The 12,961-nt window shown below is 39.6% G+C and overlaps 1 protein-coding gene across 1 annotated transcript in view; it reads right to left on the reverse strand.

The window, feature by feature from the left end:
* Window positions 1-12,961, reverse strand: part of PPFIBP2 (PPFIA binding protein 2) — a gene marked incomplete at its 3' end in the record, with an annotated part of 90,891 nt that overhangs the window by 13,587 nt on the left and 64,343 nt on the right. Inside the window, exons 7-14 of the mRNA XM_031063211.1 lie at window positions 9,128-9,307; window positions 7,629-7,721; window positions 5,038-5,146; window positions 3,572-3,604; window positions 1,858-1,919; window positions 1,265-1,340; window positions 464-561; window positions 164-283 (exon numbers count right to left, since the gene is read on the reverse strand). Coding sequence (XP_030919071.1) covers window positions 164-283; window positions 464-561; window positions 1,265-1,340; window positions 1,858-1,919; window positions 3,572-3,604; window positions 5,038-5,146; window positions 7,629-7,721; window positions 9,128-9,307 — 771 coding nt within the window. The remainder of the gene's footprint in view (window positions 1-163; window positions 284-463; window positions 562-1,264; window positions 1,341-1,857; window positions 1,920-3,571; window positions 3,605-5,037; window positions 5,147-7,628; window positions 7,722-9,127; window positions 9,308-12,961) is intronic.

Raw genomic sequence — 12,961 nt, forward strand, 5'->3', positions numbered from 1 at the left:
AAAATATGTATTATATAAATATATATTATATATAAAAATGCTGAATTATTCCTATAATATAAACCTTGAACATCTAAGCATTGCCAACCTCCACGACAAGCACAGCTTTCACAAGTGCCCCAAACTGCAGCAAAGCCAAGAACAGTCCAGAGAAGATGCCAACAGTGAAACTGTCTAAATAATACAATTTTGCACCACAGGAGAAAGAAAGGTCTTGCCTGATTTCCATGGCTTTGGGTGGCACTGCAGGGAGCACAGCTGGTGACAATTCTCCTGCAGAGGCCTGGGGAAGACACAAGAGTTTCAATCCTGTAACTCTGGTTTCTTCTGCTGAATCTACTGTGCCCACACCAATAAATACAAAAATTCTGCCAGAGCTGAACCCTCACCCACGTTACTACAGAGAAACCAACAGCAAAAAAAATCATCTGTGCAGCAGAACCTGCTTGTAGAACATCTGTACCTCTGTTTTCTGTAATTCCCCTTGAGAGTTATTCAGAAGATTCCACTTCCTTAAAGTTGCCTCAAGATCCTCCTCACAGCCACCAGAGACAGGAGAGCCTGAAAGCATTGGAGAGCAGAAAGAGACAGAAACAGGCAAAGTTTGCTCTCTGCAGTATCAGCTCAACAATCCAGAGCATCATGGCTTGCTCCTGGCTTCTTTTTATTTATTTACTTAATGAATGTTCAGAGAGAGATTTACTCTCATTCTCTGTTTTGTGTGTTAATTACATTTACTCTCATTCCCTATTTTGCATGTTAAATACATTCACTCTCATTCCAAATTTTTGTGTGTTAAACACAAGTTTCCATTCTGCCATGTAAAGCCTAAAAATATTGTTATTGCTTGTTACTGTGATGGTGTGCATGGAACAAAACTGTCCTTTCAGAAGGTCAAGTATCCCAGATTCAATTCAGTGCTGAAAATTAGGGTGGCGGCTTAAAATGAGATTGTCCTAAAACCCACTCCACTTCCTACAGTGTATAGGAGAAATGGGACACAGATTTTTTTTTTCCTCAGATTTTGAAGTTAAATACACAGAACTGTGTGCAGCAAAGCAATGTGGGTTTTCAGTTTTGCCTTCCAAACAAAACTTGTCTTGTCAGCTGTCAGGGCTTTCCTCAGTGGAAGGGAAATGAGTTCTCCCTCTCTGGGATCATTTTATGCTGTGAAACATGGCTGGTGGTCACAGGTCGTAATGGTCACAGGAAACACCACATAAACTAAAAATAAAAGCAGGAAATTATTCCCAAGCCATTTTACCATGAACTGCAATCATGATGTCCTTGACCCTCCTGTACTGGCCTAGCAGCAGTGTCAGCTCCTCAATCCGACGGTCCTGTGGAAAACATTAAATAAATTAAATTGCATTTTAAATCCTTCGTTTTTAACTGCAGAAACACTGTACTACCTCTCTGTGATTTTAATGAAAACAGGCTCAGTCCTTCACACGCCTTGTAAGGAATGTTATTTGCCTTTGTGCACAATATTTGCTGGACAAGGTGAAATCATAGTTGTGAGGAAACCAGAGGAGTTTGACATCACAGCTTTTTTTGAGGAATAAATGTTATGAGCCACATTAGTGTTCTCCAGAACTAATGTTTCCCTGTCTGGATTCCCTACTTCCTAAAGGAACTTTTTAGGGGTGCATATTATTGTCTATGTGATCATATATGTGTGTGCCACCACCCAGAACAATCCCATGGCTTGATTTGTTACCACAAAAATGACAGTCTCCTGAAGAATGAATCCCCTTTCTCATTTAGTCCTTACAGAAAGTGTGTTATTTGGAACATTTCAGAGATTCAAAACAATAATTTCATTCTTAGCACATAGAACAAGGATTCTTTTCTCACCTTTTCTTCATTTGCGGCCAATAAGGTCTCCATTCCTATCTTCAACCTCTGAACTTCTTGGTCTGAAAATGTTTTAAAACATTGTAAGAGAAATAAGACTTGTTCTATTTACTGTAAATAGATGTTTTGTGATACTTTCCCTGTGTTCTTACTAATAACCAAAACCATGTCAGTGGTGTGGCCAGTGCACCACTAAACTACATTTAGTGCAGATTTTTTCAGAAGCTGAACTATAAAAAGTATTGCACAACACAAACATCCTGTTTTTGCTTACAGAAGACTACATAACATTATTTTAAACTATGAAAGTCACGCAATGGAAAAGAAAAGAAACACTGAAGCTTGTTTTGCAAAAAAGATGAGAGTGTGTTTGCTGTTATATACTTAAGGAAATAATTTAAAGTAGGATTGAAAATATATTTCATCTGAGAAGTAGCTGAAGTACATCTATGAACTTGGGAATGAAAAATAACAAAAAATTGGTTTGATAGAAGGAAATTCTGTAAAATGTTATTTACTTAAATGTTTCAGTTTGGGCAACTTGGTTTAAATCTACGTCAGGAGCTAACGGAGAATTTCCTCACACGCAATTTAGTGATAGAAGTTGTCCAGTAATGTTAAAATCAAGTCAATTAAAACACCCTCTCTGAAACTGATGAGGTTGTCAGTCACATCCTAAGTTTGCTGAAGCAAGTCTCTCATTTTTCTCTACAACAATAGCCCCAGTAAACCTTCCTGAGTAAACCAAGTGTGATGGAGACAGAACCTGAGATAGTTCCTGTCTTGTAACTCCCACCTCCAGCTATTCATGCTTTGACATCACACCACACACAACTGTTCCCAAAAAACCATGAAAACAGATATGGCAGCAGGCAGGAAGGGAGAGAGGGGAAAGAAAATCAACATTACCAAAGATTATCTGTGAAAAAAAGGTTTTACAAATGAAGGCTGAACACACAATGTCATAGCTAAACTATTTGAAAAAGCTGTAATTAGTTTTTATAGCAGGGATTCTGGAAAGTGCACACCTTGCAATGATTAAGTTTAAAACATGTACATGAACCTCACAGGTGTTTTCTCAAAGAAGAAACACAGGACATGCACAGGCACAGCCAAATCAAAAACTAAAGCCAGCAGGCAGTGGGCAAGCAACTGGGAGACTTTAAAAAAAATCACAGTCCTACTGATTTCTCTTTATAAATGTTAGACTTCAAAAAGGACTGGCATCAAGGTAGATTTAGGCACGCTAAAGCAGATTTTACTTACAGTATTCATTAACATCATCAAGTATGGCAACATTTATTCAGACTTTTTTTTTTTATTTAATGTAGTGATTTAAAAATAAAAAAGCGTAAATCCTCCCCTCCAAAGAGAAAGGCTTTCAATTAAAGCTGTCTTTTCTAAATGGAGTTTACATACGTGCAAATAAAAGGGGGCAATTGTTAAGTTTTGGCTCTGTAACCTTGACAACGTTCCTTTGAAGTCCAACAATTTGATTTGTGAACCTCTGACCTTTATTTCTGCAGTGAAATCTCACTGAGCAGGGAAAGGAGCTGTCTGCTTGCTGCAGGCAGTGAAAGCAGTGTCTCGTGTGTGTTACAATTAGACAGCCAAATCTAAACAAACATGGAATTATTGCTGCAGGAGGCATCTGAGTTAACATTGGTGTGAAAGGAACAGTGAGATAAAGCCAAAAGGGAATTGCAAGGCTTACGTTTTTCTTTTAGCCTTCTCCTATAAACTTCCTCTACGATGGGAAGTGGTGAGAGTCAAGTAAAGTATGTAGAAAAAGCACACATTAGATCAATTCTGCAATTTAATTAGGATATGCATTCTAGCATACTACAAGTACATTTCAAATTCATTTGAGAAGACCACCTAAAATTCTGACCAAATCAGTAATTTTTGTTTGTTTGTTCTCAGCAGGATTGTTACTGTTTCCATTCAAATACAGTCCAAGTGCTTTCCTTGAATGTAGCCCACGGATTTTGTAGAGGCTTTGATTCTTCTGCCACTGGAATCAAGGACAGTTTCACCACACTGCTAGAACCTGAACGCTGCTGAGCTCTAGATTTACTGTCATACCACTATCTTTCTTTTGAAATACCCTAAATTATTTGGGAATCTCGCAGAAAATACATATTTATATTAGTAGAAGGGCTCCTCTACCAAGCACTGCTGTTAGACAAACTAATTTTCTGGTTAGACATGCAGCTCTCTACATGCACAAGCTCTGCAGCTGGGTGAGATCACCACCAGGAGATGTTAAGTCACTCTGTTGGAATGAACCAGAGGAGGTTCTTGGGGAGCCCTGGGAAGGGGGAAGCACAGCACATGGAAATTCACATCCCAGCCAGGGCAGCCTTGGGGAGCCTCAATTAACAGCCACAGAAGCTGTTAGAGCAGCAAAGCTGATGCCCTGTGCTAAACAGCACACGAACACTCCTGCATGGCTGAGTGCTGGTGCTGCAGAGGAAAAAGGTCCCTAATTCCATATTCTCCTGGCCCAGCAGCTGGCAGGAGCCCCAGGGAGTGAATATTTCAGAGAGCTGTGGCACCACTGGTTGAGACCAAAGGCTAAACAAACGGGTTTGTTTGCCATTGACCTGTGTCAACAGAAACAAACAGAAACCTGCAATATCACAGAGCCCTAAACCAGCCCAGGCTGGCAGGGACACTGAAGGTGCAGACTTTCATGGGACAGGGAGCCTGAATGAGACACAGCCATGAAGAAAGGAAGCAATAACTCTTTTAGGATGTTTGGACATTGAAACAACATTAGGCTTAGCTACTACTGTGATCCGTTTTTTTCCCTTGTAAACCAGAAACTGCAAAGATCTTTCAAAGAAATTTTCAAGGTATACCTGAAAAATAAATTCCCATTGAACTACTTTGAGTCTTTACAACTACAAATAAAATACCAACAGAAAAAGTTTCAGGGTCCTTGAGGATACTGATTTCAATTTGTGCTGCCTCTAGACTGGAATGGAATTTCACACATTGAAAGGCCTCTACTCTACCAGAACACAGAATGAATTGACATGGCTTTTCCTCCCATAATAAATTTTAACTCAATTCTTGCATTTCTTTGTATCTCTTTGCAATCCAGTGTCCAAGCTGCTACCAAAGCAAACTTAAAGTAGGGTTCTGACTTTTTAATTTTGTTTCCCCTCTTCTTACCTCTTTCTGCCACTTCAGTGTATGAGGAGGTCCTGGAGAGCTGACTTTGCAAACGTTCTATCTCTGCATCTTTGAGAGCCAGCTGCTCCTGGAGCTGGGCTATCTCAGCCTGAAAAAGAGCACAGCAAAGTCAGAATATCTTCCCCACCCCTTGTCTGTGAGTCTTTCCCAGGAACGAGGAGATGTCTGAGTGAGGCTGTGATTGAGGCCAGTTACCAGCTCAGGATATTTCACAAACACTAGCACAACTATACATATTTATGCTGCTATTGCTATTACAGAAGCTCATTTTCCCCCAAGCAATTAGTTCTTGGAGAAGGCAGACAAACATTCCCAAGGATTTATGTAGGTAAGGAAACTCTGGAAAGCTCTCAATGCTACAATGTTGGTCACATAATAATAATAATAATAATGACTATTACAGGGAACTCAAACTTTGCATGAAGACCTCTAAAAGAGATCAAAGGATTTTTAAACAGATGCTGGCGCTTTTTATTTTATTTATTTATTATTTATTTTATTACTTATTTTTATTTTTAATCCTATTTACTACTTATCAGTATAACTGAGAATCTATAAATACTGAATCTTCTCTGCAAGATAACAAAACTGGTTTTCCTCAAAACAGCAAACAGCGTAGAAGGAAAGCATGGCCTGGAAAACTACCACACACATGCAACAGAATACCATATTCATTTACATTTACTGGAGATTTGGGGCTGCCACCCAATTTGGATAGAAAATCCCACATGAAAAAGCTCAACAAGACAGAGGGAGAAGAATTCTGTGATTGTTCAGCTTGAAATGCTGTGATTCTAATCTGGTTTTTGTATTGATGAAAAAAAACTGCTAGCAGCATATTTTAGTAAGTCAGCAGTTTGATAAGGTTTTCTTCAGAGGTCTCAAAATCATTGTGTGTGAACTTTCTACATTTCCCCTGTAAAAGCACACAAAGCCTCCTTGCAGTTGAAGGAGAAAAGAAAAAAAAAAGGGGTGTGGGTAAAAAGGGAAGAAAAAATCAAAGAAAAAGAACAAAAAACCCCATGAATATGACCAGTTTCTCAGAATAAAATAAAGCAGGAGAGATGCAAACCACCAAAGGGCATTATCCAAACAGGGAGAAACACAGATTAATTAACACATCAACTTATTTTCACCAGGAAGCAAGCAGTTGGATTGCAGGATAACATCACTGCTCTGCCTAAAATTCCATGTGGAATAGAAGAATCTGCCTTGCTGCATCTCTGAAGGGCTCCTACACTTCCCACTGACTAATGTGCTTTTTATATCCAGCCATGGATTTATTCCAATCTCTGGTCTAAGAAGCTGGAACAACAGGAAGACAAAAGCCTGCAGACCTCTTAATGCCAGATCTGGATTTGCCTCTCCTGGTTTACTCAACCTCAGAGTTCTTTCAAAGGCTCTCTTCTCCCTTAATATCTAATTCCTGTAATCTCTGATTATTTTTCTGCTTCCTTGTACTTTTCTTCCTTTCCAGTCCTGCACCTTCTCTCCCTCAGTGGGTCTTGTGATTCTTCTTTCCTATTTTCCTTCTGCTCCTACTTTTTCCATAATTTCTGTCTTGGCAGCTGGCTGCACACTGCTTCAGAAAATATTTTCCCAAAGGCTGTTGATCTCCACCACGTCAGAGAAAACATTTTCATGGATTGAAGAACTATTATCTTAATGAGAAAAAAGACATGACAGCAACATTCTGTTACTCATCCAAGAATTCTCAAAAGAAAGAAATGCTAATAGAAATAATAGCTGTTTGTCATGTCCGGATCAAGCTATCAAGCATTAAATAGAAAATTCAGTCTAATAATTTGAAATGTTTCTCCAAGATTCAACCACAAGTCAAGAGTCAGCCATTCATATCAACAGGGATTATTACACAAATGAAAGGAGATGTGATTACAGCACAAGAAGGAAAAATTGTATGGTGCTTTTTAATCCAGTGGAAAAGGGCTAAAAATTCAAACTAGAAACAACAGTGAGAATGGTCCACCAGAAAAATTAATTGCTGGGGAAAATGATTAAATGTTAGACATGTCAAGTTTCTCCAGATTATGATCCAACAGCTTTGCAGGACTTAAGGTCAACAAAAGTGTAAGGCAGCCGTGCAGTGTGATATACACAAAGGCAAAGCAGATGATCTAATGGTGTATTTTGGGCTTAATGTCTGTGAAAACAAATTCCATAGTAAGCAAACACCCAACAAACTTTGCATGCCTCTTCAGGAAAGTATATCCCACAGCAGCTTGCCACCATTACACAAACCAAGGCCAGGAAGCCTTCAAAGAGGCCTTTACTCTGAGCAGCTCTTTGCAAGTCAAAATGCCTTTTGTGGTTTCCTAAAATAAGAATTGCAAGAAGTACCAGACTGAAAACTGCATGGAGGGAGCAAAAGGCACAAAGAAAGCTACACCACCCTCAAACCAAGATATTTATTCCAAAGATGGTTAAAGAAAACTTCATAGCTACCCTGCACAAGGGAAGTGTCAGAATAGTAGATATTGATGAGAAATGGAGCATATCCCCTCCCAACTGATAGATGCCTATCATTAGAAAATGACAGGGATTGTGCTTACTTTAGTTGCTTTCAATTTCCACTCATACTGATTTCTTTCATTTTCCAGTTCTTCCACTTTAATTTTGAGGTGTCTGAGTTCCTGTAACAAACCCTGCAGAGGAAGAAGGAAATTAAAGGCAAGGTTTTTCTGGCAGATACTAATTTTTCCCAGCCCTGAGTTACAGATCATGCATGAACCACACAGTATTCAACACTGAACTGCCACACTAAAAACTGTGACCTGCTCTAAGAAGCTGTCCTTTACATGTCCCTTCTCCCAGTCCTTGATAGAACCGTATCTTACTCACTAAAGGACAATATTATTAAAACCTTGATGGAGCTCTGACAAGACAAAATGTCTTAAAATTAACTGAGGAAAGGAAGAGTTTGGAGGAGTAACCCAATTTTGTACTCCTGTGCAGTACATACATTAAGCACCACACTAATGTCTTGGATTACATTAAGATTTATTTGGAATGACTTCTAGATTTGACTCTCAGATTATTTCTCCAGCCTAAAGCCTGTAGTTCCAATAGTCCATTAAGCAGCTCTGCACAAAAACAAGCCCAGAAGCAACAGCACTATTTTCAAAATATGTGTAACACACAGAATAGTTATTTTTATAATATAAGCCTATGAGAGAAATTACTGAAAAACTCGCTCACAATACAAGAAGATTACTTATGAGTTCTGGGCATGCACATTTTAACCAAAGAAATGTGGCAACAACCTGATTTGAAATCAAGTATTAAAATGTTTTTTTTCTAGGCATACTAGCATCATTCCACCTTCAGTGATATGAAGCCATTTATGCAGAGTACCTTTTGTTTTGCCATGTGACACATTTTTCATCAAATACAAGCAGGATCTGTTATGTAAATTCTGGTACCTGCTAATGGCAGGGAATAAACAAAACCGTGATGGATTTGCTATTTTAAAAGTACCAGCAGATGATCTTTATTATGGCTCTTTTAATTAGAAAAAGAAAGGGTACATGTCAGAGAATCTTAGCTGAGATTATTTGATACCTGTGTTAAGCTTTTAAGATATCCAGGAATCAATAATCTGTGTTCACATGACTGGTTAGGCCACACCATCAAGCACAGCTGGGGTGGCAGCATCATGAGGAAAAGCAGCAAACTACAAACCATGCCAGCATGCTGCACAAAATCAGACAAATCTCAACCCCTAAATCCAAAAAACCCCACAGCACACCAGCACTGCAGACTTACAAGTGAAATGGAAACTGTGAAAAATCTGAAAGGGGTTTTACAGATTTCTGTGCTTTAGCAGACAGCCATCAATGGTGACCAGATTTGTCCCAGTAATTGGGGCGGAGAGTCTGGGGTGAGATTTTTTTTTCTGGTCATTTTTTATGGCACTCTCACTCTTTGCTAATGAAAGCCACAAAGATTAGTGCCAAAACATTCCCAAGGCAGCTCTGGTTAGTGGAATTTAGTTTCTGCAAGAGGGAGAAGAGGCAATACAGAGGCTTCTGCCAAGGGAAGCTTCTCGTACTTCACACCGAGAGCAATTCTTCTGGCCCAGGGGCTCTACTGATCTTGCACCACATTGAGGAGCATTAGGGGTCAAGTCTGCTTTCCTATCTTGAGACTTTCTTTCTTGGATCCTACTATTAATTTCCAGCTGCAGTCTACACATCTGCTCCTGTAGGTCACTGATCAGGTTCACTACTGACTGAAAACACGGGAGGAAAGGGAGAAAAAAAAGACAAAAAAAAAATACAGGTGAGGAAAAAAAATAATGCAAAGAATACGTTTCTACAGTTGCAGCACAAAGAACTATGTGAAGCACATCAAAGGCAAACTTAAAAAAGACAGATTATGTGTTTCCTTTCTGATAAAGTAGACGTAAATGAATATAAACCTGGAATATTGCACAAAGCCACAGTTTACACGGAACAGAATCTACATTCCAGACTAATTCATGATTCTGACTCTGAAGTTAAGATCAGAAACTTTTTTTGGAAAGTTTCACAGTCATGTGAGGGATCATTTGGAACATATTATAATGTGCTGGCTCAGAGGTACACTTTCGCTGAAAGGGGACTTGATTGCACTCATTTACCCTTCCAAATCATCCAGTAGGAAGAAACTGCAAAGCGCTCAGCTGGGGCCATAGCCTGCTCTTTCATAATTTATACACAGAATTCACCAGCAAAGTCATTCTGTTTCCAGGTCTAGCATGAGGCAGAAAAATAACCCCATTGCCTCTCTCTGTATCTGGGCAGGATCTGGAGGTGGAGGAGGAGTTAGGCAACAGATGCAGGAGAATTCAGGAAAATAACACAGAAGAAAAAGTAATTATTTGAAAGTGCACCAGTTTGCTGGTCAGCTTCTTGGATTTGTGTGTATCAGTGATACACACACACAAATCCAGCTTAGAAAGCAAACCAAAGTCAAGTATGAAAATCTATATGATATTTCACCTAAATTCCCCAGCTCTGTAGCAAATAGCACTGAGTATTTTTTCAGGTATCACGAGTCTGAAGTGCCTTTCTCTTAGCTTTCATGGACACCAGTAACATAAGTTTTGTGGTTTCTCAATCTTCTCAGGTGGAACAAATTTGAGGAGCTTAATCCATCTTCCAAAGGAGAGAAAAAGATTTCACTGGACAGAACAACAGATGACGTGGCAAATAATATTTTTATTCTTTTATTCTTTAGAGTTGCCAACAATCCTCCTGTAATCTCAACTCTGTAGTAAGATCAGGAGTCTCTGAGCTAGGGAACAGCAAGGACAGGGCAGTAACAGCATCCACAGTCAACTTTAAACATCCACAAAGATTCACCTAACTCATACAAAAGAGTTCCACACATTTGAGCATTTCCTAGCTCACTGTTTAAGATGAAATTCAGAAAAGCCATTACATACATTTTACTTTATACACATTATGCTCAATCAGGATCACAATGTCTGATATGTCTGATGCTCATCCTCTTTCACCCAGCAAACTTTTAATGGACAAAAATAAGGATTAAGTTTGGTTTTTTTACCATCCTCTCCACAATCAGGTACCTCCCAGAGCAGCACCAGCTGGGGATGGGGACTGGCAGGACACACACATCCAAACCCCTTGCTTTGTTTTGGCACCAAGGCTTGGTCTGTGCCCCTCTTTGGCAAGAGCTCTGTCAGCCCACACCAGGCTCTGGATGGAGAGGGGCAGCTCCAGCAGGATGCACGGATTTCTGGGCACAAGCTGCCAGCTGCTCTGCCTGTGGTGCCATGGGGGCATCCAGAAACACTTCTGCTGCTGCCTTGCAATGCTCTCTTTTGCCTTAGCATTAAAAAAGGGGAAGGGGAAGCATCCACAGACCCCACAGAGCCAACCTGACAGTACAGAAATGGCAGAAACCTGTTGCCACATTTCTCTGCACAGAGAAAAGCAAGGCACAATTCTTCCCAAGGATTTCTGAGATTCACATTCTCTGAACCTCAGAGAAAGAGAAAACGCAATTCTTATAACTCACTGTGCCTGTGTTGTGCCAAAGTAGAACGCAATATAGAGACTGTTTATCCAAAGTGAGGATGTTTTGTTTCCTCAGGGCCAACTCTGTGTGTGTGTGTGTCAGCTGAGAGTCACAAGATTCAGCACAGAGTGAGCAGTTGTGTGCAGAGGGAATGCTTAACAGATTCAGTTTAGATCAAATGCATATTAATTAACCTTCTAATATCCATAGAATCCTCCTCATCATTCTCTCCCCTTCGTCGGAGTCGCCTTTGATTTACAATGGAAACCCTTATCCCAGGGGAACTCCAGCTGTGACTTTGCCATTGTTTCCAGTTTCAAGGTAGAACAGGCCTTTCTGAGGTTCTTTCCCAGCATGAACATTCATCAACACTAACTACAACACCTTGATTCAGATGAGACAGCACACCAGACTCCCAAGAGGGAGTCAGTGCCTCACTGACTCAGGTTTCTTTGGAACTGCAAGTAGCTTTGCACTAGATATTTAATTCAGAAGCTGCAAGAGCCACAAAATACTTGCCAGCAGCTTACAGCCAAACCCACACACTTATCCCCTGCTACAAAAGGAAGAAGCTGGACAGACAGAAAGTCTCTTTTGTCCACGTTCAGGTAGAGCAGACATCTGGGCAGCCATAAATCTTACGACAATGCTCCTTCCTCAGACCTTGCTATATTATAAAAACACATTTTCAAAATTTCTGAGGCTTCTCAGGTAAGAGAAAAGCCACATAACTCCTTCAGGTGAGAGTCCAGAAACCTTCATAGCATTACTATGTCAAAAGTAGGACTTTATTCCCCAGAAAAGGAATGAAAGTGACAAAGCCAGGAGTGAGACAGTCCATGTACAAGCAGCTATTCTCCTGGCCCATCTGTAATATATATAAATAAATGGCACTTTATATTTAGAATGTACTTTTGAAGGGCCAGAGACAAGTGGCATTCAGTGTGAAATCAATACCTGTGAGAGGAGGCTAGAGATGCTTGGTGAACTCTTTGCTGCTCACTAAAACCAAACCTAAATGACAGCTGTGCAAGATAAAGTGAAAGCAATCTTACACGTTAAAACTCACACACTTTTAGAAGGATGTCTTAACTTGCTTTCTTTCCTCCCAGCCCAACCAGAAAAACAATTCTATAGATAAATTCTAGCTGACTGGAAACAGCTGCTGTGAAATAAGCCAACACAAAATTAGAAGAGAGAGAAAACATGGTTCAGCTGAATGATTCTGCAATGCCACATTTAATTTAAAACTTTTAAAGCCCCATTATTATATTTAGAAATAGCAGGGTCAGCCATGAAGTATCTGAACAAGCTATTTAAAATGGTTTAACTACTGGATGCCAAAACCAAGAGCAAACTACAGGTAGACTGGTTTTCTCAGAGTGGTCTCTTCATGAGAAAGATGTAGTTGGGCAGTGGAGGCAAAGAGTTCAGGAAAACACTCAAAACATTACCAAATTTAAGCAGCTGTAATCTAATAATGTAATAAATTTCCACATTATTAAATTTCATTCTGATGTTTGAAATCGTGTCTGCATTGAAAAATTAGTATAATTTACAGGAAAAGGAGCAGAAATAGGGTTAAAGCATTAGAATTCAACTAAGCATCTAATTTGATTGAAAGCAACTTGTGAGAAATGGGATTAATGCTTATTCAGGAGAATCTGAAATAAATACACAAATAACTCAACAAGCAAATCAAAAATGCTGTTTGTTTCCCACACCTTTCCTTACTTTGCACACACAAAGGTTTGCAACTTTCAACACGCCAGAAACCTAATCACACTTTGGGGTAGTAAATAATTCAGCCCACACTCAACACAAGGATTCTCAACTTTTCCATCAGATTAGAATCCTTTTT

Source organism: Geospiza fortis, unplaced genomic scaffold, assembly GCF_000277835.1.
Source record: "Geospiza fortis unplaced genomic scaffold, GeoFor_1.0 scaffold196, whole genome shotgun sequence".
Classification (NCBI taxonomy): Eukaryota; Metazoa; Chordata; class Aves; order Passeriformes; family Thraupidae; genus Geospiza; species Geospiza fortis.